The sequence below is a fragment of the Ranitomeya variabilis genome, chromosome 8 (genome assembly GCF_051348905.1).
Source record: "Ranitomeya variabilis isolate aRanVar5 chromosome 8, aRanVar5.hap1, whole genome shotgun sequence".
In the NCBI taxonomy this organism is placed as follows: Eukaryota; Metazoa; Chordata; class Amphibia; order Anura; family Dendrobatidae; genus Ranitomeya; species Ranitomeya variabilis.
The window spans coordinates 71,125,443-71,152,378 of NC_135239.1; the positions used below are offsets into that span (position 1 = coordinate 71,125,443).

Below are 26,936 nucleotides of genomic sequence, written 5' to 3' on the forward strand. Positions count from 1 at the left end.
CAATGTAATCATTTCACTCATATTTATTTTACCACACAAAAAGTGGCCACACAAAACATGCGTACAGTCACTGTGTTATCAGGGGCCAAGTGGCCCTAGGAGAGGTCCCCTGTGGCCCTGGAGCTGCATACTAGAGTTTGCCATGACCACTTGTCCTGTCACTACACACCGCGCTGCAGCACTGCTGCCTATGGCACGGCAACAGTTAAAACCTCAGCGCTCCTTACTCCACCCTGATTGGCCGGGAGACACAAAGCCCTAGTAACGGAGGCTGGCCGCAGATTGGCTGGCGGTTACCAAGACATGCGACTTTAAGAGAGCGGACACACAGAGTATAGGGGGCTGGGGGAGAGGCTGACACAACGGGGGCAAGACGGGAAGAAGTGCTGAGGCGGCGGCGGCGGGAAGAGGCCGGGCGGGAGCGTGATGTGATAGCGTAACGGGACAGGAGGATTATCCGGGGGCAATGCCAGAGGAAGCGGCGCTCTCCCTGTGACCTGGGGATGGAGAACCAGGAGCTGATCAGCGCAGCGGAGATTATCAAGGGTAAGAGCCTGTGCCCTGACCGCAGGGTGTGGAGCATGTCCTGTGCTGCCCTATGTCTCACCCATCACCAGTGTTGTGCTGCTGGGTGCCCACTGCTCACATAGTACCCAGGGATCCCTGCAGACTGCTGGGTGCCCACTGCTCACATAGTACCCCAAGGATACCTGCTGGGTGCCCACTGCTCACATAGTACCCAGGGATCCCTGCTGGGTGCCCACTGCTCACATAGTACCCCAAGGATCCCTGCTTGGTGCCCACTGCTCACATAGTACCCCAAGGATCCCTGCTTGGTGCCCACTGCTCACATAGTACCCCAAGGATCCCTGCTGGGTGCCCACTGCTCACATAGTACCCCAAGGATACCTGCTGGGTGCCCACTGCTCACATAGTACCCCAGGCATCCCTGCAGACTGCTGGGTGCCCACTGCTCACATAGTACCCCAAGGATACCTGCTGGGTGCCCACTGCTCACATAGTACCCCAGGCATCCCTGCAGACTGCTGGGTGCCCACTGCTCACATAGTACCCCAGGGATCCCTGCAGACTGCTGGGTGCCCACTGCTCACATAGTACCCCAGGCATCCCTGCAGACTGCTGGGTGCCCACTGCTCACATAGTACCCCAAGGATACCTGCTGGGTGCCCACTGCTCACATAGTACCCCAGGGATCCCTGCAGACTGCCGGGTGCCCACTGCTCACATAGTACCCCAGGGATCCCTGCCGGGTGCCCACTGCTCACATAGTACCCCAAGGATACCTGCTGGGTGCCCACTGCACACATAGTACCCCAGGAATCCCTGCTGGGTGCCCACTGCTCACATAGTAACCCAGGGATCCCTGCCGGGTGCCCACTGCTCACATAGTACCCCAGGGATCCCTGCAGACTGCTGGGTGCCCACTGCTCACATAGTACCCCAAGGATACCTGCTGGGTGCCCACTGCTCACATAGTACCCCAAGGATCCCTGCTGGGTGCCCACTGCTCACATAGTACCCCAAGGATACCTGCTGGGTGCCCACTGCTCACATAGTACCCCAGGGATCCCTGCTGGGTGCCCACTGCTCACATAGTACCCCAGGGATCCCTGCAGACTGCTGGGTGCCCACTGCTCACATAGTACCCCAGGCATCCCTGCAGACTGCTGGGTGCCCACTGCTCACATAGTACCCCAAGGATACCTGCTGGGTGCCCACTGCTCACATAGTACCCCAGGCATCCCTGCAGACTGCTGGGTGCCCACTGCTCACATAGTACCCCAGGGATCCCTGCAGACTGCTGGGTGCCCACTGCTCACATAGTACCCCAGGCATCCCTGCAGACTGCTGGGTGCCCACTGCTCACATAGTACCCCAAGGATACCTGCTGGGTGCCCACTGCTCACATAGTACCCCAGGGATCCCTGCAGACTGCCGGGTGCCCACTGCTCACATAGTACCCCAGGGATCCCTGCCGGGTGCCCACTGCTCACATAGTACCCCAAGGATACCTGCTGGGTGCCCACTGCTCACATAGTAACCCAGGGATCCCTGCCGGGTGCCCACTGCTCACATAGTACCCCAGGGATCCCTGCAGACTGCTGGGTGCCCACTGCTCACATAGTACCCCAAGGATACCTGCTGGGTGCCCACTGCTCACATAGTAACCCAGGGATCCCTGCCGGGTGCCCACTGCTCACATAGTACCCCAGGGATCCCTGTAGACTGCTGGGTGCCCACTGCTCACATAGTACCCCAGGAATCCCTGCAGACTGCTGGGTGCCCACTGCTCACATAGTACCCCAGGGATCCCTGCTGGGTGCCCACTGCTCACATAGTACCCCAGGGATCCCTGCAGACTGCTGGGTGCCCACTGCTCACATAGTACCCCAAGGATACCTGCTGGGTGCCCACTGCTCACATAGTACCCCAGGGATCCCTGCTGGGTGCCCACTGCTCTCATAGTAACCCAGGGATCCCTGCTGGGTGCCCACTGCTCACATAGTACCCCAAGGATCCCTGCTGGGTGCCCACTGCTCACATAGTACCCCAAGGATCCCTGCTGGGTGCCCACTGCTCACATAGTACCCCAAGGATACCTGCTGGGTGCCCACTGCTCACATAGTACCCCAGGAATCCCTGCTGGGTGCCCACTGCTCACATAGTAACCCAGGGATCCCTGCCGGGTGCCCACTGCTCACATAGTACCCCAGGGATCCCTGCAGACTGCTGGGTGCCCACTGCTCACATAGTAACCCAGGGATCCCTGCAGACTGCTGGGTGCCCACTGCTCACATAGTAACCCAGGGATCCCTGCAGACTGCTGGGTGCCCACTGCTCACATAGTACCCCAGGCATCTCTGCAGACTGCTGGGTGCCCACTGCTCACATAGTACCCCAAGGATACCTGCTCGGTGCCCACTGCTCACATAGTACCCCAGGAATCCCTGCTGGGTGCCCACTGCTCACATAGTAACCCAGGGATCCCTGCCGGGTGCCCACTGCTCACATAGTACCCCAGGGATCCCTGCAGACTGCTGGGTACCCACTGCTCACATAGTAACCCAGGGATCCCTGCCGGGTGCCCACTGCTCACATAGTACCCCAGGGATCCCTGCAGACTGCTGGGTGCCCACTGCTCACATAGTACCCCAGGGATCCCTGCAGACTGCTGGGTGCCCACTGCTAACATAGTAACCCAGGGATCCCTGCAGACTGCTGGGTGCCCACTGCTCACATAGTACCCCAGGCATCCCTGCAGACTGCTGGGTGCCCACTGCTCACATAGTACCCCAAGGATACCTGCTGGGTGCCCACTGCTCACATAGTACCCCAGGGATCCCTGCAGACTGCCGGGTGCCCACTGCTCATAGTACCCCAGGGATCCCTGCCGGGTGCCCACTGCTCACATAGTACCCCAAGGATACCTGCTGGGTGCCCACTGCACACATAGTACCCCAGGAATCCCTGCTGGGTGCCCACTGCTCACATAGTAACCCAGGGATCCCTGCCGGGTGCCCACTGCTCACATAGTACCCCAGGGATCCCTGCAGACTGCTGGGTGCCCACTGCTCACATAGTAACCCAGGGATCCCTGCCGGGTGCCCACTGCTCACATAGTACCCCAGGGATCCCTGTAGACTGCTGGGTGCCCACTGCTCACATAGTACCCCAGGGATCCCTGCTAGGTGCCCACTGCTCACATAGTACCCCAGGAATCCCTGCAGACTGCTGGGTGCCCACTGCTCACATAGTAACCCAGGGACCCCTGCTGAGTGCCCACTGCTCACATAGTAACCCAGGGATCCCTGCAGACTGCTGGGTGCCCACTGCTCACATAGTACCCCAGGCATCCCTGCAGGCTGCTGGGTGCCCACTGCTCACATAGTACCCCAGGCATCCCTGCAGGCTGCTGGGTGCCCACTGCTCACATAGTACCCCAGGCATCCCTGCAGACTGCTGGGTGTCCATTGCTCACATAGTACCCCGGGGATCCCTGCAGGCTGCTGGGTGCCCACTGCTCACATAGTACCCCGGGGATCCCTGCAGACTGCTGGGTGCCCATTGCTCACATAGTACCCCGGGGATCCCTGCAGGCTGCTGGGTACCCACTGCTCACATAGTATCCCAGGGATCCCTGCAGGCTGCTGGGTGCCCACTGCTCACATAATACCCCAGGGGTCACTGCAGACTGCTGGGTGCCCACTGCTCACATAGTACCCCAGGGGTCCCTGCAGACTGCTGGGTGCCCACTGCTCACATAGTACCCCGGGGATCCCTGCAGACTGCTGGGTGCCCACTGCTCACATAGTACCCTGGGGATCCCTGCAGACTGCTGAGTGCCCACTGCTCACATAGTACCCCAGGGATCCCTGCACACTGCTCACATAATACCCCGGGGATCCCCCCAGGCTGCTCATAGTACCCCAGGGATTCCTGCACACTGCTCATATAGTGCCCCGGGGATCCCTGCACACTGCTCATAGTGCCCCGGGGATCCCTGCACACTGCTCACATAGTACCCCGGGGATCCCCCCAGGCTGCTCACAAAGTACCCCGGGGATCCCTGCACACTGCTCACATAATACCCCGGGGATCCCCCCAGGCTGCTCACATAGTACCCCAGGGATCCCTGCACACTGCTCACATAGTGCCCCGGGGATCCCAGCACACTGCTCACATAGTGCCCCGGGGATCCCAGCACACTGCTCACATAGTGCCCCGGGGATCCCAGCACACTGCTCACATAGTGCCCCGGGGATCCCAGCACACTGCTCACATAGTGCCCCGGGGATCCCAGCACACTGCTCACATAGTGCCTCGGAGATCCCAGCACACTGCTCACATAGTGCCCCGGAGATCCCTGCACACTGCTCACATAGTGCCCCGGGGATCCCTGCACACTGCTCACAAAGTACCCCCGGGATCCCTGCAGGCTGCTCGCCCAGTGCTTGCACGCTATACGCGAGAAATGTGTGCCATCCCATGCAGGAGAAGTGTGTGCCATCACTGGCATCAGACACATTTTAAGGCAGATTCCTAAAAGTGATCTCTTGTCTGATTTTTTTTTTTTTTATTCCAATTGTCTAAGAAATATAATAAGATCCTGCATATTATTGAGAAAATCAAAGAAAATCCTCAGATCTTTGCAGAGATTTCTTTTAGCCCCTTTGGCTCACACTTTGTAAATCACTTGATGGAAGAGGATGTGATCCTTATTGACGGCGTCACACTTCTTTCTTATGACCACAGATCACAATGGAAATCTAATCAGCTCCTGTTGTGTAATTATGAGGTGGAACTAAATCGAATCGGTATAGACTATAAACTCACCGCTTTTGTGTGTATATATATATGGTTAGCCTATATATATGGTTCACAGTTTACTTTCAGAACCGGTTTTCATGTAAAGTGCATTGTTCCTCAGGTCCACTTCCTGTATTGTGTGTCCTTGTGGTGATACATTCTTTGTCCCCATAGTAACAGAACACTCAAGTGTTGCACAAACGTAGCCGCGCTGTCGTCTCTGACCACAATGACCCCGGGTCCCCGTGATGTTACAATATAGTTCAGCTGTGAACGATCTGGATGATCTATATAATAATAATAATAATAATAATAATAATAATAATAATAATGCACACGTAGACTATGTAATCTACATGTAAGCAGTCAGTTATAAAGGTAATTATTACACATCCAGTTTGACCTGTCTCTAGGTCCTTTTGTTATGCACTGTGCATGTGCAAGTAATATTAATGATACAGGGAGTAATTAACCATTTCAGTAGTCCGTCCTGCCTAGACCGCGGCCACAACATTCCCCAACACGTGTTTCGCGTTAAAAGTCGCTTCCTCAGGGGAATATGTATGTATATTTTATCTATAGTAATAATAATTTAATAATATTAATGCTTTGATAACCTTTGATAATATTAATGACTCGATAATCCACTGCACCCTAGGGCTGCCCGTATATATGAATATTTTGGGGTTTAAGGATCAAAGTAGAAAATGGCACAGAGATGTCATTTTTCTTCTATAGATATATCCTTCATAAAGGGACTGATCTGATTTACTTTAAATAATAGATCCGTAAAGAGTTTTTTATGTATTTGTTATTTATCGTAGCTTTTTTTTACATTTCAGAGAAATTGCTTTAATCTGATAATCCCTAAAATCTGATCATCTGCTGCGTTTCCTGCGCTGGACTGCAGTATAATGGGCAGAGAGAACCAATTCAGACCGTCGTCATCGGATTAAAACCCGTAGTGATGGAAGCAGATTATTTATTCCATAGCTGTATCATGACCAGAGAAGCTCCGGCTTCTGTAGTGTCCTGTCCAGTATAAAGGGAAACATCTGATTCATATAATGTCGTTCTTCACACGATCATCATACCTGTTATTCATCCTGTATAAGCAGAAATCGTGACGGCTGGGTGAACGGAGCCTTTGCAACATTTCTAGAACTAATCCTGTGTAATTGCCGCCTGGCTGATGACTACAATGGGCTGGGGATCCATGCGGGACAGCCGGCACTACCGACCACAGCTGTAACATTGAGCATTGTTCTGTTCTTCTTTGTAGATCGCTTGTACTTTGCAACCTTGAGGAACAAACCAAAAAGTACCATAAACACTCACTATTTCTGCACTGACGAGGAGCTGGTGTATGAGAAGTAAGTATGGCTGGTTTCCATCTTGGTTATGGGCACTCTCCATTTTTTTCTTGCTCTCTGTGGTTTGTAGGACTTTGTGTAACTTATTAATATTTCCTTTCTTATTAGATCTTGTCCAGAAAATTGATTTTGAAAAATGAGCTTTGTAATGAAACTATTACATTTTTACCTGACCATTATAAATGGAGACATTCAGGATACTGTGTATTGGGGTAGGTCAGTGTTCCCCAAATTCCAGTCCTCACGGCCCCCAACACATCATGTTTTCAGGATTTTCTTAGTAGTGCACATAAAAGAGAACCTCGGGCAATTTCTGTTGCCTTGATGATAATTGGAAATCCTGAAATCATGATCCGTTGGGGGCCGTGAGGACTGGAGTTTGGCAAACACTGGGTTAGATGAATGGGTAGTTGTCTTGCTGCCCTTTTCCCAAACAACACGTTTTAGTGCACATACTGCATCATTGTAATATGTCCAGGAACCTACTTATTTCCGATGCTCTGTAACTTGCCATCCACTTGTTTTGAGTGTGTGATTCCTCTTCTTCAGCATTCTGCCAGCACTATAGGAGCAGGAACTTCCTTTCGCTTACCTTACTTTGCACCTACCACAGTCCCATAGCCTCCCTGCCCTAAACTGAAAAAAACATTTTTCTGTTATGTCTGCATGCAGTTTGTCAGACAGGAGATGAGGAGCAGAGAGACCAAGACCTGCTCCCCTCCCTGCCATCCATTTTGGTGCCTCTGGCTATTATCTGCATCTTTCTATATTCACTTCTATGGATGTTCTGAGAATATCTGAGCCAACTTATTCAGCTATTTTCTGTGAATGGAGAGATCCGCACCTGTACAACCACCTTTCCATTCACAACTGATACAAGATAGGGCTCAGGGGACCCTCATTCTCAAGACACCAGAGGTGGAAGCCATATATATCGGGAAAAAACAGGCAGTACTCCAAAAATCAAAGTGAAAAACCGTGGCTTTGCTTATCCATTTTGTCTGATTCTCTATTTTGGAGGTTTGGCCATCACCTTTAGGCCAGTCTCACACGTCCAGATAATTCCGGTACCGGAAAAATCGGTACCGGAGTTATCCGTGTCCGTGAGCTCACGTGGCACATCAGTGTGGCACACGTGGGGCAGCCGTGTGCCGACTGAGTACCACACGGACCGTGCAGGAGACAGCGCTACAGTAAGCGCTGTCCCACCAGCGTGGTGCTGAAGCCGCCATTCATCCCTTCTCTCCAGCAGCGTTCGCTGGAGAGAAGGAATGAAAAATCATTGTTTTTTTTATTTTTTTTGCGGTTGAAATAGAGTTCCCGGGAACCAACCCCCTCCCACCCCATGTGCACCCGCTGGAAATAAAATACTCACCCAGCTCCCTCGATGCTTCCTCTCAGCACTGCAGCTTGTCCTGTATGAGCGGTCACGTGGTGCCGCTCATTACAGTGATGAATATGTGGCTCCACCCCTATGGGTACCCAGTGTGCGGTACGTGTTTTACACGGACCCATTGACTTTAATGGGTCCGTGTGATCCGTGCGCTCCCACGAACACTGACATGTCTCCGTGTTTTTCAAACGGACACACGGTCCGTGAAAACACGCTGACATGTGCAGAGACACAGTGATTTTAATGTGTCTACGTGAGTCAGTGTGAAACAGGCCTTACAGGTCTTATTGCACCCGTTCTTTTTGGTAGTGCTGCCAAAATTTATTTAAGTGTGTGTGTGTGTGTGTGTATATATATATATATATATATGTGTATGTTCAAGTTACAGATTTAAAACATTATATGTAAAATTATAAATAAAAAAAGTATAAGTATTATATAGAACTCACCCCCTCAACCAACCATCGCTGTCCAAGCCTTGACCCTGTTACCCTAAATCGGACATGTAATGTATAAAAATGAATGTCAAGAGTAAAAAGTCTGTTGTAGGATGATGCTATATGATTAAAATTAATATCAATAATTAGATACGGTAGATTAATTAGAATTAACTATAAACATAATAATAATAAAAAAAAACAAAAAAAAAAACAAAAAACAATTGTACGTGTGTAAATGTTATAAACAATTGGACCTTTCTCAGGTCTTTAGACATCACGTCCACCAAATACAAAAGTCAATGCTGCTAAATTCACTCATTAAAATGCCAAATACCTATTCTGAATACACAAAAAACCTAAAGCATTCCCCCTAAGAGAAGCGGTAAAGATGCAGCTGGTCGTGTGCCTTCCGGGAAACGTAGACTTTTTCCAACGAAAAATGGCATCTTTTTTTTATTGAATGTGCCGTGTGATCAAATCTCCAGGGGATTTCATTTCCTTACAGGGATTAAGCTAAATGGATGCGGACTTGGCGATCAAACTGGGCGAAGATTTCGGCGTAATGGTTCAGGGAAAGTATGACAATCTCTGCTCTAGTGAACATGTTGTCTCACAGCACTGACCTAGTTTTCTGAAAAGGGCCCCATGATTTTTAATTTGGGAGTTTTGTGTTCTACCGCTGTTGTTTACCCTGCAAAATTACTCTAGCAACGGGAAAAACAATGGGAACGGATTAACGGGCACAATAATATGTTGCCAGGAGAAATCTCTCTTAGCCCCATCTAAGCGTGTTTTTTTTAATTTTTTTTTTAAATTCATTCTTAAAAAGGAATCACTTTTTTTAATTTTTCAGTTGACAGTTATATAAGAGCATGTTTGTTTTTTTTGTTTTTTTTAACTTGTTGATTAACTTTTATTAATTTTATCAGAGGAAAGGAAGAAAAACAGCAATTCCATTTTTAATTACCGTAACATAACGTAATAGCTACAAATAAGTATATGTTTTTTTTCACCATTTAGTACTTTTGCTCCATTCTAAAAAGTTTTAAACAAAAAAATGTAATTTTTGGGTCGCTGCATCCAGAGGGCCTTAACCTTTTTTTATTTCATAGCTATCGGACATACTGGAGCTTGCTTTTTTGCAGGATGGGTTACATTTCATATTTTTGCTATTATATTGTTTTGGGGGGGAGGGCACATACGGTATATAGGTTATTGATTGTTAATAAAATGGATATGCAAAAATGAACGGTCATTCCTTTATTCTGCCAGTAATTATAATTGCGGCTGTTCAAAAAATGTATTTTTTTTTTTTTTATGCTATAGGAGAAAAAGGAATGATCATATGCTTATAGCGGACCAAAGGGCGTTTGTTAGGGCTTTAGCTAATATAAATAAGGTCCATTGATCTGACAGAAGGAGACGCTCCCTCTGTCGAAAGTCTTATATGCAGCATTTAATGGGTTAAATAATGGAGTCCGCACTCATTGGTCTTTAATACTGATTATTGGGCGCCTGATGCCCAAGACTGCTAGCGGCATCCTAGATATTTGGATTGTGCCATATAGAGCAATCTACTAAAGCTGATCCCTAAAAAAAAAATAAAAAATGGTGCATCAGAAGCCGTGTCTACACCATCCACCGTTAAGCGGGAACTGTAGAAATGGCATTCTGTGAGGAGCATATAAAGTGTGACTTAGGCCTCATTCAGACATCTGTTGTTTTTTTTACATCTGAGAAATATGGACCACATTTCATCAGTGTTTTATATCCAAGTTTCATCAGTTTTTCTCAGATGAAACCAGAAAAGTTGATCCAGCTTTTCCTATCAGGCCATGAAAAATGGACAGCTCTCTGATGACATCTGAGAGCAGTCCGATTTTTTTTTTTTTTTTTTTTTTTTTTTTCACGGACCTATAGACCTACATTGCCAATTTTGAACAATTTCGCACATGTCACTGCCATTTTGCACAGATTGCTTTTTCCAGCTTAAAAAAAAAACATATGTGAACAGCCTCATAGAGTGTAATAGGTACAAGTTATATCCAGGAAAATCACAGGTAGAACTCGTACATGAAAAACGGATGTCTGAATGAGTCCTAATATAATGGTCTATCATGGACAATTAAAGGGGTTGTCCTCTACTTAGATATTAGATGGGTGGAAGTCCACCACTATACAACCCCATTGGTCAATAATTAGATGTAATCAGTGCATTGAGATGGCACACCTCAATTCTGTACACCGTGCAATGGCTGTTCTTGGGTACCGCAGCTCGTCTCTTATTGAAGTGAACAGGTCATGAAAAGTAAGTAATGGACGACCTCTGCAGTCATGCAGTGTGACTGTAGGATGCTGAACTGTGAAAGTGTGTGATGTGCACACTGGCACGATTCCCCTGTTTTCCATGTAACATGGTGGCCACCTGACTGCAGGTATGTGACTTATATACAGGTCCTTCTCAAAAAATTAGCATATAGTGTTGAATTTCATTATTTACCATAATGTAATGATTACAATTAAACTTTCATATATTATAGATTCATTATCCACCAACTGAAATTTGTCAGGTCTTTTATTGTTTTAATACTGATGATTTTGGCATACAACTCCTGATAACCCAAAAAACCTGTCTCAATAAATTATCATATTTCACCCGTCCAATCAAATAAAAGTGTTTTTTAATAACAAACAAAAAAACCATCAAATAATAATGTTCAGTTATGCACTCAATACTTGGTCGGGAATCCTTTGGCAGAAATGACTGCTTCAATGCGGCGTGGCATGGAGGCAATCAGCCTGTGACACTGCTGAGATGTTATGGAGGCCCAGGATGCTTCAATAGCGGCCTTAAGCTCATCCAGAGTGTTGGGTCTTGCGTCTCTCAACTTTCTCTTCACAATATCCCACAGATTCTCTATGGGGTTCAGGTCAGGAGAGTTGGCAGGCCAATTGAGCACAGTAATACCATGGTCAGTAAACCATTTACCAGTGGTTTTGGCACTGTGAGCAGGTGCCAGGTCGTGCTGAAAAATGAAATCTTCATCTCCATAAAGCATTTCAGCCGATGGAAGCATGAAGTGCTCCAAAATCTCCTGATAGCTAGCTGCATTGACCCTGCCCTTGATGAAACACAGTGGACCAACACCAGCAGCTGACATGGCACCCCACACCATCACTGACTGTGGGTACTTGACACTGGACTTCAGGCATTTTGGCATTTCCTTCTCCCCAGTCTTCCTCCAGACTCTGGCACCTTGATTTCCGAATGACATGCAAAATTTGCTTTCATCAGAAAAAAGTACTTGGGACCACTTAGCAACAGTCCAGTGCTGCTTCTCTGTAGCCCAGGTCAGGCGCTTCTGCCGCTGTTTATGGTTCAAAAGTGGCTTTACCTGGGGAATGCGGCACCTGTAGCCCATTTCCTGCACACGCCTGTGCACGGTGGCTCTGGATGTTTCCACACCAGACTCAGTCCACTGCTTCCTCAGGTTCCCCAAGGTCTGGAATCGGTCCTTCTCCACAATCTTCCTCAGGGTCCGGTCACCTCTTCTCGTTGTACAGCGTTTTCTGCCACATTGTTTCCTTCCAACAGACTTACCATTGAGGTGCCTTGATACAGCACTCTGGGAACAGCCTATTTGTTGAGAAGTTTCTTTTTGGGTCTTACCCTCTTGCTTGAGGGTGTCAATGATGGCCTTCTTGACATCTGTCAGGTCGCTAGTCTTACCCATGATGGGGGTTTTGAGTAATGAACCAGGCAGGGAGTTTTTAAAAGCCTCAGGTATCTTTTGCATGTGTTTAGAGTTAATTAGTTGATTCAGAAGATTAGGGTAATAGGTCGTTTAGAGAACCTTTTCTTGATATGCTAATTTGAGACAGGTTTTTTGGGTTATCAGGAGTTGTAGGCCAAAATCATCAGTATTAAAACAATAAAAGACCTGACAAATTTCAGTTGGTGGATAATGAATCTATAATATATGAAAGTTTAATTGTAATCATTACATTATGGTAAATAATGAAATTTAACACTATATGCTAATTTTTTGAGAAGGACCTGTAGCTGCGTCACATGCAGACTAGTCTCACTCTTTTTCTCTCAATAGGAGACAAATGAGAGAGGCTCAGGAGACTAGTCAGCATGTGACCACAATTGTGTAAATCACATATATGATTTCGTGTTACCACCACCCGCATGGGAAATGCAGGGGAATCGTGACAGTATGCTATACACATATTGTCGTGATTCGGTAGTCTGCAGTCACTGACTGCAGACTTTTCTTCTGAGACCGGACAACCTCTTTAAGGATGAAATGACTCGTACGAACACGGATGCTGATCCCCCACTACACACCTATGTCCAGGCCTTTGGCTCTGTAACGTGATCACTGTACATTAGTAGGATAGATAAACAGTATCGTGCATATGGTAATTTGTTCCCATGTAACCCTTTTAGCTGAGGTTTCACCTGGGAACACATTAATATTTAACAGTTTCCACCTACACAATAAAAGCAGAGGTGTGAATCATTCCTCGTCCATATAATTAGGTTGTCTTTTACTGTGTCGTGGCAGGTTCATGGATGGATTTTTTTTTTTAAGCATGACCTGATTTATCTCTTTATTTAGGAGTATTAGTTAACGACTCCTGTATTAAACAGCCTTCCTTCCAGCAGTTGGATCTTGGCTGCAGTTTTCCAGCTGTTACGACTCTTAGGACGTGTCTGATATATGGTGGGAGGTTATTCTTCCACAGTGCGACCTGGGGATAAAAGGTATCCTACCAGGGACTCCTGTACGTGAGCAGTGTGCACTGACGTATGTCCACACCATGCAGTATTGCAGATTTTTTTTCTCACAGGTGTCAAGTTCTTAAGTTGAATCATCTCAAAATAATCTAATAAAGGAGGCATGTATATTGTGTTCTTGTATTAATGCACTTTACCAGAAAGTCACCTTTAAAGTGGCTGCCTGGTTTGGAAACTCCCTTTAAAATGATGGATTACTGGCTACAAGCTGATTTGGTGGGATCCTTTATAAGGACCCGAACTATCAGTAAGGAGACCAATGTGTAAGTGCATTGGGGAAAGCTAAGGGTGCTCCAGCCCCAGAGAATCTGAATGGAGCATTCGCAGTACCACCCTATTCCAACTACCCACTGCAGTGAGAAGAAACGAGAAACATGGGACCCCTTGTATCATGATCGGGGGGAGTCCCAGAAAATATATACTTAAAGGGTAGCTATCATGTAAAAATATGATTTATATATTATAGGGGCTGCTATGGGGTCCTGATCCATGGGGATATTGAGACTCCCACTGATTGATGAAACCTTCACTCTGAAGTGTGCGGCTCATGCTGGACACCTGGGGTGCAAGTCTAAGGGCTCATTTCCACATGTGAGACATACGTCCATGTCTCGCAGGTTATAACCCTCTTCTGGCGCCGGCACTTGGGAGCGGAGCGTGCAGCTCCATGTGTTGCTGTGCGGCCGCACGCTCCGCTCCAAGTGCCGGCGCCAGAAGAGGGCTTTAACCTGCGAGACACGGACGTATGTCTCACATGTGGAAATGAGCCCTATGGGTCCGGACACTACTCACTTCGCAGAGCAGCTGTGCACTCCAGAGCTGTGTTTTGACCAATTGATTGTTATTCCAGGATCCGAACACCCCCAAGCCCCTGTAATCTATAAAACATTCTATTAAATGATGGTTACCTTTTCACACCTACACTTTAAAGCGGTGATACATGTTGATTCCGTATAGTCCTAATAATCTCGTTTAATCCTTTATGGACATCTCCCTGTTCCTTGTATACTGTGTCTGTGTCTCATACCTGCATCATACATACATGAGCGGCACATAACCCTTGTTATGTTCTGTAATTGTATACGTGTGTCACTGTGCGACATCATCATTTTACTGTGATGCGACCTGAGTAGCACAACTGAGCTCGCTGCTCTCATTACCATCAGTTCCTAAACTGACATTTGGGAAGCTCTTCCCCATCTTCTCTGTGCAGAGTGTGATTGTGCCTGATGTGACAAGATAAGGGGCCCTGGGGGGTACATTGTTAGCCAGTAATAATGTAACAAAAGGGAGCTTAGGAACACCACACAATGGGTCCTCCGCCCTCTCCACCTCTGATTTTGTCAGATTTCCTCTTCTCCGCTTCCTCTAAAGGTACCGTCACACTAAACGATATCGCTAGCGATCCGTGATGTTGCAGCGTCCTGGCTAGCGATATCGTTGAGTTTGACACGCAGCAGTGATCAGGATCCTGCTGTGATATCGCTGGTCGTTGATTAAAGTTCAGAACTTTATTTGGTCGTCAGATCGCCGTGTATCGTTGTGTTTGACAGCAAAAGCAACGATGCCAGCGATGTTTTACAATGGTAACCAGGGTAAATATCGGGTTACTAAGCGCAGGGCCGCGCTTAGTAACCCGATGTTTACCCTGTTTACCAGTGTAAAATGTAAAAAAACAAACACTACATACTCACTTTCGCGTCCCCCGGCGTCCGCTTCCTGCACTGACTGAGCACCGGCCATAAAGTAAAAGTACAGCACAGCGGTGACGTCACCGCTCTGCTGTTAGGGCCGGCACTCAGTCAGTGCAGGAAGCGGACGCCGGGGGACGCATGTAAGTATGTAGTGTTTGTTTTTTTACATTTTACACTGGTAACCAGGGTAAACATCGGGTTACTAAGCGCGGCCCTGCGCTTAGCAACCCGATGTTTACCCTGGTTACCCAGGGACCTCGGCATAGTTGGTCGCTGGAGAGCGGTCTGTGTGACAGCTCTCCAGCGACCAAACAGCGACGCTGCAGCGATCGGCATCGTTGTCTGTATCGCTGCAGCGTCGCTTAGTGTGACGGTACCTTAACTCCTGATCAGCCATCCCACTCCTCCTTCTCTGTCTTATATCCTCCCAGTATCCCTCCGCATGCAATGAAATTAAAACATAAGAGTATGCAACAAGAAAAGGATTATTATAATTAGAAATAAAATTAGTATTACTATAAATAGGAAATTACGGTATACAAATTTGAATAACATCAACCAAACCCACTGATTTTGTCAGACAGGACGACCGTCTGATTTGTATGGTGGGATCATATCTCTTGCCCGACCAATGATGTCAGGGAAATAAAGGATCAGGCATGTAGGAATTTAATATGCCCGATCCATTGCTCTGAAGGAAGCGTTATGAGGCAGCTTCTTAGTGACCTCTTCCCATTGAGAACACATGCAGTAAAGGTACATACCGTATGTTGGGGATGGGGTAAAAGGAACAGCTGTTGGCCAGTGAGTTCCTGCCAGGCAAATATCTAAGATCTATGGCCGACTTATTATTTTCTTTTCTTGGCTGTCATCTTATTAAGCAGACGTGTATTGTAAAGTTGGCCGTACACTTGAGATCACTGTCAGCAGTCCACATATAGATGAGCTTGTGTGTTTTCAATGGGGAGAGAGGAGAAAAGCGGCTCATATTCCCTGAGAACAAGAGGATCGGCCGTTGAAATTCCATCCTAACGTCCCCTTCATCGTCAGTTGGGGACAGTCTGGATTGTGATCCTGCTGAAATTGGCGGATTGGTCAACGCTCATCTAATGTCTATGGGGGCAGTAAGGGTCGTTTTACTTGATATAGAAGATATAGGACGACGATGTCTTATGTTTTATATGCATCAGTCATCGTTAATGTGCCAACTGTATGAGACACACATTACCACAATTGTTATTTTGCAATATTTTTGGCACTTGGGGCGTCTTGTGGATCGTCTGCTTTCTAGGACTATGATGGTGGTAATGCAGCAATGATCAGGGAAGAGGGCGTCTATGGATGTTCTGCCGGTCATTGGTCTGTGTATAAGGGCCTGAAATGGAATTTGTTTTTCCGCTTTCTATAACTGATTTTTCACCAGGGAAGCGGAGATTGTCATGTGTAGCTTGTCAGCAGTTTGTTATACCGTGAAATTGAATATGTGGTTTTCCATTGGACCCATCATTGTCCCAATGCACCGATAGTCTGCAGATCAGGTCCTACTAAAAGGATAATCATGGCAACGTCTCCAACTTATTGTCTCTTTTGTCTTTCAGCTTCTATGCAGATTTTGGGCCTTTGAACCTCGCTCTTCTCTACAGATACTGCTGCAAACTCAACAAAAAGCTCAAGGTGAGGAAATGTTCACAAGTGATTATTGTTGGTTCTCATTTCTACCCATTAAAAGGTGATTTTTTTTGTTTAACCAAAATAGCCAATAATTGTTTGTTATGGTCACAATCGATCCTTTCGGATGACTTTTATGTAGGGTATGTCGCCATAAGTCTCGCTGTTCTTCTGTCATTCTTCTTTTCGATGTATGATTACATTTTGTAAATGGGTGTTACCATTTCTTTGTCAAAAGGACCGACTCCCAGACACTTTCAGGGCAGGTGCAGACAATTGTATTTTCGGTCCGAATGCGATTCAACAAAACATCGGATCGCACTCAGACCGATGTTATTCTACGGTAATGTGCACGCCTGAGTTTGACCCAATAGTTGGATCACACTCTGCCATGAAAGTCAATGAGTCTGTGGAAAGCATTGGACTGCGCTCGAATGACATCTGAGTGCAGTCCTATTTCGACACACTGACGCAATGGAGAAGATGGAGACAATTTTTCCTTCATCCTGTCCTCATCCAAGAGAATCGGATCACACTATGCTTACACTCTGATCACACTCTAGTCTTGGATGAGAGAATATACGGTGGTGGGCGCCTGCCCTGACACTATTGTCCAGTAGGGTAGTAACACATAGTTGTCCTCTCATTCATACATTTCCAGGAGGAATTAAAAAGGAATAGCAAAACAGAGTTCTAACAATTTTTCTCCACAATTGTCATTTAAAGAGCAGCTAAACTTTGAACTTTTTTAATATATTTTTTTCTGACACCTTAATTGCTTGACAATCACTTAAAAGGCCACTGAAAAGTGCAAAACTGGAGAGGCAGCCGTGCACAGAGCGGAGTCCGGGTCAGTAGAAAGTCATAGGCTTTCTGTAGAATTCGTACTCTGCTCTGCGCACTCGCTCCGGCCTTTGAGCTTCTCACTTTGCAGTGGTCTTTTGTGTGATGGGTGGGGGTTTAAGGGTTTTAGCTCCCAGACTCTTTAAAAAAAAAAAAAACTGTTCAAAGTTTAGTTACTCTTTAATAGTGACTCCAGGTGCTGACATTGGGAGAGGTGCAGGCCCTCTTGACCTTTTGGGCTATGTGGTAACCCAATGCACATACTGTACTATAGACATATTTGTGACACTGTGAAAGATCAGACCACAGCTCCTTGGGATTGGGGCAAGGTCAGTGCTTTGCTAGCTCTGCATTCACCATTCATTGACCTGACATTAACCTTTTGTGCACCTGATGAGGCTTGTCTCCTCCACAGGATGGATTTTCCTATTAATGAGCCCGGCAGGCAGTATCCTGGAGATGATCTGGCATTAGGACGGCCTCTCTCTTAGAATTAAACGAGCCAGTGTTAGTGCTCCCCTTCCCCCATTGTATAATCTGCCCCTCCTTTGCTTCATTCTGATTGTGCAAGGAATCCGAGATCCGTGAGCTCTGCACAAAAGACAAGTCTGTATCTGGTCCTGGGTGAAATCTGAGCACAATCTTTTCACAAGCTTGCCTGAGCAGCAAGTAAAGGTTGCTGAATGCGCACCCTTTCCGTCCGCTCACCCACCAGGGTGCTTCTTTCTCCTTGACATGGCTCTTCTGAAGCTATTTCATGGACTTACCGAATTATTAATTATTTATAAAGTAAACTATGTCCTCCTCAGCTCTCTGCTGTGTTAATGCATCAGAAGATGCTTCCCTCTTGGCGATCAGGAGATTGACGCTGGTGCCCAGAGCGGGACCTGGTGCAAAGATCTGATCGTCTCCTGAGACATCACGGCCTGACTGCGGAAGGGGAACATAGTCTACATTTTTCAGTAAGAGTCATCTTCAGTAATACATGGACAGCTCATGTTTGTGGGGGTGCTTAGTATGGACCCTCTTTTTTATGATGTCCACATGCTCTAACAATGCCTATAGACAAGGGTTAAAAAGGGATATTCTAGTTTCAGTAAATAAAGTTTAGCAGTTCCACGATAACTATGTTAAATCTTTTGACATTGGTGCACAGACTGCCTGCGAGAGGCCTCTAATTCTTGGAGTTGTGCATCTCCAGTAGACTCTTCATTAGGGCCAATGTATAAAACCGCCAGTCTTGATGGATTCCCTCAACACTCCCATTTAATCTGCATTTATACTAAATTATTTTTGTAAAAGAGTTTTCATCAGAAGACTCGTTTCACAATAATCTTGCAGTGGCCGGTCATTTGATGAAGGAGCAATACGATCATTTGTTGGGTGACATGATTTTTTAAGCTTGGATCAAAATCGTCAATGCAGTTCGATGGGTCCGTGAAACCATCAGAATGGAGATGGTGGGGAGCTTTACATGCAGTGTGACGCCCCAGTACACTTCCAGACACATTCACTGTGTGCAGAATTATTAGGCAAGCTGTATTTTAGAGGATTATTTTTATCATTGATCAACAACTATGTTCTCAATCAACCCAAAAGACTCATAAATATCAAAGCATAATATTTTTGGAAGTTGGAGTGTTTTTTTTATCTGTTTGTGCAGGTAACTATTACTGTGCAGAATTATTAGGCAACTTAATAAAAACTAAATATATTCCCATCTCACTTGTTTATTTTCACCAGTGCTCTTCTAGACGCACATATACAGAACATGGAAGCCCGTCACGCCCCAGTGCTCTTCTAGACGCACATATACAGAACATGGAAGCCCGTCACGCCCCAGTGCTCTTCTAGACGCACATATACAGAACATGGAAGCCCGTCACGCCCCAGTGCTCTTCTAGACGTGTGTGTATATATACAGAACATGGAAGCCCGTCACGCCCCAGTGCTCTTCTAGACGCACATATACAGAACATGGAAGCCCGTCACGCCCCAGTGCTCTTCTAGACGTGTGTGTATATATACAGAACATGGAAGCCCGTCACGCCCCAGTGCTCTTCTAGACGCACATATACAGAACATGGAAGCCCGTCACGCCCCAGTGCTCTTCTAGACGCACATATACAGAACATGGAAGCCCGTCACGCCCCAGTGCTCTTCTAGACGCACATATACAGAACATGGAAGCCTGTCACGCCCCAGTGCTCTTCTAGACGTGTGTGTGTGTGTATATATACAGAACATGGAAGCCCGTCACACCCCAGTGCTCTTCTAGACGCACATATACAGAACATGGAAGCCCGTCACGCCCCAGTGCACTTCCAGACGCACATATACAGAACATGGAAGCCCGTCACTCCCCAGTGCTCTTCTAGACGCACATATACAGAACATGGAAGCCCGTCATGCCCCAGTGCTCTTCTAGACGCACATATACAGAACATGGAAGCCCGTCACGCCCCAGTGCTCTTCTAGACGCACATATACAGAACATGGAAGCCCATCACGCCCCAGTGCTCTTCTAGACGCACATATACAGAACATGGAAGCCCATCACGCCCCAGTGCTCTTCTAGACGCACATATACAGAACATGGAAGCCCATCACGCCCCAGTGCTCTTCTAGACGCACATATACAGAACATGGAAGCCCGTCACACCCAGTGCTCTTCTAGACGTGTGTGTGTGTATATATACAGAACATGGAAGCCCGTCACACCCCAGTGCTCTTCTAGACGCACATATACAGAACATGGAAGCCCGTCACGCCCCAGTGCTCTTCTAGATGTGTGTGTGTGTGTGTATATATAGAACATGGAAGCCCGTCACACCCCAGTGCTCTTCTAGACGCACATATACAGAACATGGAAGCCCGTCACGCCCCAGTGCTCTTCTAAACGCACATATACAGAACATGGAAGCCCGTCACGCCCCAGTGCTCTTCTAGATGTGTGTGTGTGTGTGTATATATAGAACATGGAAGCCCGTCACACCCCAGTGCTCTTCTAGACGCACATATACAGAACATGGAAGCCCGTCACGCCCCAGTGCACTTCCAGACGCACATATACAGAACTTCAAAGCGCTTCTTCTTGCTGCTGGAGCAAGGCTTTGGGTTATAAAGACATCTACTTGCTTATCTTGTAAATGACTACACTGACATATCAATGGTTTGGGGGTGTAGAAGTTTATTTTCAGATTCTCTTTAAGGCTTTTGTATGTGTAATCTTAATCTGATAATTACAATGCCGCCCAATCAAGACAGAGCCCCACTAGTAATTATCATGAATTACTGATTCGCTTGTTAGAAAGGCTGTGTACAAACAATGTGTACAAACAATGTTATCCCAAATGCCCGCAGAACAATGTTACTATGGAAGACGCTGTGCAGCGGGACACCACAAAAGGCTGCAGACGTGACTTGTAATCTGATTTTTCTTAATAGCAGAGGATTGTGCAATGAATGTTTAGACTAAGGCCATGTGCACACGTTCAGTATTTTTCGCAGTTTTTTCGCGTTTTTTCGCTATAAAAACGTGATAAAAACGCGAAAAAAACGCTAACATATGCCTCCCATTATTTTCAGTGTATTCCGCATTTTTTGTGCAAATGTAGCCTTTTTTTCCGCGAAAAAATCGCATCGCGGAAAAAAAAGCAACATGTTCATTAAAATGCGGAATTGCAGGGGATTCCGCACACCTAGGAGTCCATTGATCTGCTTACTTCCCGCACGGGGCTGTGCACACCATGCGGGAAGTAAGCAGATTATGTGCGGTTGGTACCCAGGGTGGAGGAGAGGAGACTCTCCTCCACGGACTGGGCACCATATAATTGGTCAAAAAATAAGAATTAAAATAAAAAATAGTCCTATACTCACCTTCGATGTCTTCCCGCCTCTCAGCTGCATGCTGCCGCTTCGGTTCCTGTAGCTGGTGTGCGGTGAAGGACCTCTGATGACGTCACTGTCTTGTGATTGGTCGTGAGCGGTCATGTGACCGCTCACGTGACCGCGACGTCATGGAAGGTCCTGCGCGCACACACCATCTATACGGAACGGACGCCGGTGAGGAGATCAGCTGTCTGCGGGTGAGTAAAAGCATTTTCCAGGTCACCACCTGACAGCACACTGGAGGACGTCCTTCTTATCCATGATGGGACAGGAAACACGAGAGGTTAAAAGGACCCTCCCCCTACCACCCTTCAGTGTTTTTCCTGTCCCATTATGGATAGGAATGGCGAGAGGAGCTACAACCGATTGTGGATCGGGGGGCTTTGCCTCACCCTTCCCTCCATGAGGCACCCGCTGGCCGACACCCGCCCGAGGGTCCCTCTGCCTACCAGTGTAGCGCTGCTCCTGGTATGAGGATCGCTTCCCCCTGCCGGGGGCTCTCGATCCTTCCGTCACGCCCCCTGGTGCATGCGATCCTGCCGGTTGCCTCTGCGGACGTCGGCGTCTCCATGCGGCCGGCATGAGGAAGCAAATCGTCGCTGCACCATCCTCTTTCCGGCCGCGTCACTTCCGGTTTGCGGCTGAGGGGGGCGGGCGGCGTCTCCAAAACAGGAAGCGGTAGTGAGCGCAGGAGCGCTGTACAGATGAACAGACGAGCAGAAATATAAGGTATGTGCAGTAAGCGATCTCCGGTGCATCATGGAGGACGCAGCTAGAGAAGGGCAGGAGTCCACGGCGCTAGTGAGTAGACCAGGGGACCGGTATTATGGACATTTAAAAAAAAAAAAAAAAAATGGGGCATTATCCTGGAGTTTTGTTATTTTTCTATAGGCGGCCTCATTACCAGAAAAACCGTTAAAGAAGCCTGGCAAAAGCAAAAAATGTCCTATTTGCGCAGCCAAACTGAAAGATACCTGGCAGAAACCCCTATGTGAAGCGTGCACCTGCAGAATCATAGGAGAGGAGCAGGCTTCTCTTATGTCAAATATGAGAGCCATGATAAGAGAGGAGGTCCAGGCTTCTGTATCAGGTCTGGCACTACCTCAAGCCTCACCTTCAGAGAGACCGAGCAAAAGGCAGAGGGTCGATTACTCTTCAGGAGATTCGTTATCTGCTGTATCGGATATAGAGGAGGAAGAGGAGAGCAGAGACCCCCCACAGAGAGGGAGAAAATACTTATTCTCTGCGGCAGACACAGGAGAACTGCTGGAGGCTGTGCGGCATACTATGCAGATTGAGGATCCACAACCATCTTGTTCAGTTCAGGACGAAATGTTTGGTGGCTTGCGCTCACAGACTGCAAAAGTGTTTCCAGTAAATTCCCATATCAGATCCATGATTTTGGATGAATGGGAGGAGGCGGAGAAGAGATTGACTATCCCTAAAGATTTCCGACTCCGCTTGCCGTTTGACCCGGATGAAGTTAAAGAATGGGTCGATATACCTAAAATAGACATTCCATTGGCTAAAGTGTCCAGAAGAACCTCAATCCCTTTTGAGGACTCTTCCAATCTAAAAGAGCCCATGGACAGAAAGGCAGATGGACTTTTAAAAAGGACCTGGGAGAGTTCTTCGGCGGTTATCGGAGCTAATATCGCAGCAACATCAGTGGCTCGCTCCATGGACCTGTGGCTAAATGATCTTCAGGATCAATTAATAGCCAAAACTCCTAGAGATACTATCATGAAATCTCTGCCTCTGTTAAAATTGGCAACCGCCTTTTTGGCAGACGCGTCCGCGGAGACGGTTAGATTCGCGGCTAGAGGTCAATCTCTCTCTAATGCAGCCCGAAGAGCTATCTGGCTCAAAAACTGGTCGGGTGATATGCACTCCAAAAATAAATTGTGTTCTATACCCTTCTCTGGGGGCAGGGTCTTCGGACCGGTCCTCGACGATATATTAGAGAAAGCCTCAGACGTAAAAAAGGGGTTTCCCGAAGAAAAGCCTAAAAAATTCCAGCCCTTTCGGAGACCCCGCTATAATCAGAAACCGGATTACAGGGGTAAAGGGAAGCAAGGTAGATGGAGCTACCAGAAAGGGGGAGACAGTAGACCCAAAACCAAAGACTCGAGTTACTCAGGTCCGAGGTCTAGCTACCATAGGAAATGACGCCATCAGAGTAGGGGGTCGTCTAGCCGGATTCCTAGAAGGTTGGAGGGGAATAACAACGAGTCCTTGGGTGTTACAGGTGGTGTCCCAGGGGTACAAAATCGAATTTTCCTCCCTTCCGCCCGAAAGATTTCTGGTGTCCAGCACACATCTAAAATCATCATCCCCCATGTGGTCGGATATACAGGACCTCCTAAAAATGGCGGCAATTGTTCCGGTCCCCTCCCAAGAAGAGTACAGAGGCCATTACTCGAATCTCTTCTCAATAACAAAACCATCGGGAGAGTCGAGAACGATAATAAATCTGAAGCATCTAAACAACTGGGTGGTATACAAAAGATTCAAAATGGAGTCAATTCGGTCTACCATTCCTCTGTTGGGAAGGGGTATGGTGATGTGCACTCTAGATCTAAAGAGTGCATATTACCATGTTCCCATTTGCCTAAACCACCAAAAATTCCTGCGGTTTGCGGTAAACATGGAAGGGAAGATCTATCACTTTCAATTCCGCTGTCTCCCCTTCGGCCTGGCGTCGGCTCCCAGGGTTTTTACAAAACTTATGGTAGAGGTAGTCGCATATCTGAGAAATCGGGATGTGATGGTAATCCCTTATCTAGACGACTTTTTGATAGCGGCAGAGTCAGTAAACCAGCTCAGGGTCAACTGTCAGTTCCTCATCTCCACACTAGAGAGTCTCGGTTGGATTATAAATTGGAAGAAATCGGATCTAATACCGAAATCCAGAATAAAATTCCTAGGAGTCATGCTCGACTCAGAAACAAGAATGTCCTACCTTCCGGAAGACAGGCTAAAGGGTATAATAAAAAAGGTCCATCATTTCTCCCGAGGCCGAAATACGATCAGAGACGGGATGAGAATACTGGGATTGATGACGGCCTGCATCCCTTGCGTGAGATGGAGCCAGTTTCATTCCCGACAGCTTCAGCAGGGAGTTCTGAGGAGCTGGAACAGGAGGCAAAATTCTCTAAATCAAAGACTGAATCTTTCTTTTCAGATCAAGAGGTCTCTGGTGTGGTGGACTCTCTCCAAAAATCTCCGGGTAGGAGTGTCATGGCTTCAAACCCCAAGTGTGTCAGTCACGACAGACGCAAGTCAGGAAGGTTGGGGAGGTCATGTCCTAGGAAGATATTTCCAAGGTCGTTGGGGAAGAAAGGACAGCAAGAAGTCATCAAACCACAGAGAGTTGCATGCGGTTTGGAAGGTCCTAACGGCGGCACAACATTTGCTGAAGACCAAGCATGTAAAAATCTTCTCGGACAATACGACGACTGTAGCCTTCCTTCGACATCAGGGGGGCCCAAGACATCTGGCATTACAAGATCTGGCGGAACAGATCTTCAAGTGGGCAGAGAAGTCGGTGCGGTCAATCTCGGCTGTACATCTGGAGGGATCCAAGAACCAGTTGGCAGATTTCCTGAGCAGGAAAAGTGTATCCCCTACAGAGTGGGAACTGAACAGCGAAGTATTCAGGGATCTTTGTCATCGTTGGGGGAAGCCGACTGTGGATCTATTTGCTACAAAGCAAAACGCAAAAGTCGAAACCTTTTACTCCCTAAACCCCTGGGAAAGTCCAGCTGCGATCGATGCCCTGTCACAACCCTGGAGCAACGGTCTTCTCTATGCGTTTCCGCCTCTAGCATTGATTCCAAGGACACTCAGGAAAATTTGCGAGGACGAGGCCAAAGTCATCCTCATAGCTCCTCACTGGCCGAAACGAAGTTGGTTTCCATTGTTAAAAAAATTGTCAGTGGGAGAGCCTCTCCTGTTACCAGTAAGAGAGGATCTTCTTCTACAAGGTCCAGTTCTACACCAGAACCCAGGAGCACTTCAGTTGGCAGCATGGATCCTGAACGGAAGATCTTGAGAGCAAAAGGTCTTTCAGATGACGTCATTTCTACCCTTCAAGCCAGCAGAAAGCCGGTGACATCTGCAATCTACACAAAAATATGGAAAACATTTTGTGGATTCTGTGGGGAGATGACAGTTGATACTGACCATCCAGATATCCCGAAAATTCTTGATTTCTTGCAGTCAGGATTTCAAAAAGGTCTTAGACCAAGTACATTAAGAGTCCAGATAGCGGCCCTAAACACATTCTTTGATTTTTCTCTATCTACCCACCCCTGGATTAGTAGATTCTCTAGAGCGGTCCAGAGGCTAAGGCCATTCATTAGGAAATCAGTCCCGCCGTGGGATCTTAATCTGGTCCTGAATTTTCTGTGTGATCAGTCCTGGGATATAACTGGAGACATAGATATTAACAAACTCTCTCTTAAAACCGCGTTTTTAGTTGCTATCACATCGGCAAAAAGATTGGGGGAACTACAGGCTCTTTCGGTACAGAACCCGTATTTACAGATCTTTGATGATAAAATAGTACTAAGGCTTGATCCGGCCTTTCTCCCTAAGGTCGTCTCCAATACTAATATGAATCAGGAGATTGTTTTACCGTCATTTTGCCAATTCCCTAAAAACCAAAAAGAGAGATTTTTTTCATAACCTTGATGTAAGAGAGTCAGTACTCAGGTACCTTGATCTATCTAGACCCTGGAGACAGGACAATAACTTGTTCGTTCAGTTCAGGGGTTCAAATAAGGGGAAAAAAGCGTCTAAAGCGACTATCGCACGGTGGATAAAATCTACAATTGATTTGGCCTACAAAGCTAAAGGTTTGAATTCCCCAGTTAATCTTAAAGCCCACTCATCTAGGGCCATGGCCACATCATGGACGGAGAAAGGGGGGGCTACGGCAGACCAGATCTGTAGAGCTGCATCATGGTCTAATCTTAGTACCTTTTCTAAACACTATAAGTTAGATGTAGTTTCGCCTCAGTTGGCCTTTGGTAGAAAGGTACTTCAAGCAGTGGTCCCACCCTAAATACCATTCTCCTTTGGTATTTCTCCAGTGTGCTGTCAGGTGGTGACCTGGAAAACAGTAATTAGACTTACTGGTAATTGTATTTCCAGGAATCCATCCTGACAGCACTGTTAGTTCCCTCCCTATTGTTTGATCTTTATACTTATGTGATGTAACATTTGTATGATTGATTATTTTGTTGTAATAAAACTTGTTTTTGCATCCATCCAGATGTGTTACTTTGGAAAAACACTGAAGGGTGGTAGGGGGAGGGTCCTTTTAACCTCTCGTGTTTCCTGTCCCATCATGGATAAGAAGGACGTCCTCCAGTGTGCTGTCAGGATGGATTCCTGGAAATACAATTACCAGTAAGTCTAATTACTGTTTTTTTTTTTTTTTTTTCGTTTTTTTTTAAACATTCTATCTTTTACTATAGATGCTGCAAAAGCAGC

At 47.0% G+C, this 26,936-nt stretch overlaps 1 protein-coding gene across 2 annotated transcripts in view; it reads left to right on the top strand.

The window, feature by feature from the left end:
- Positions 1 to 291: 291 nt before the first annotated feature.
- Positions 292 to 26,936, top strand: part of CDC14A (cell division cycle 14A) — a 138,770-nt gene continuing 112,125 nt past the window's right edge. The window contains exons 1-3 of one of the 2 annotated variants that reach the window (XM_077277419.1): positions 292 to 546; positions 6,611 to 6,701; positions 16,634 to 16,709. In XM_077277419.1, the coding sequence (XP_077133534.1) occupies positions 504 to 546; positions 6,611 to 6,701; positions 16,634 to 16,709 (210 nt within the window). In that variant the 5' untranslated portion in view covers positions 292 to 503. The remainder of the gene's footprint in view (positions 547 to 6,610; positions 6,702 to 16,633; positions 16,710 to 26,936) is intronic. The other variant, XM_077277418.1, reaches the window with a different exon arrangement.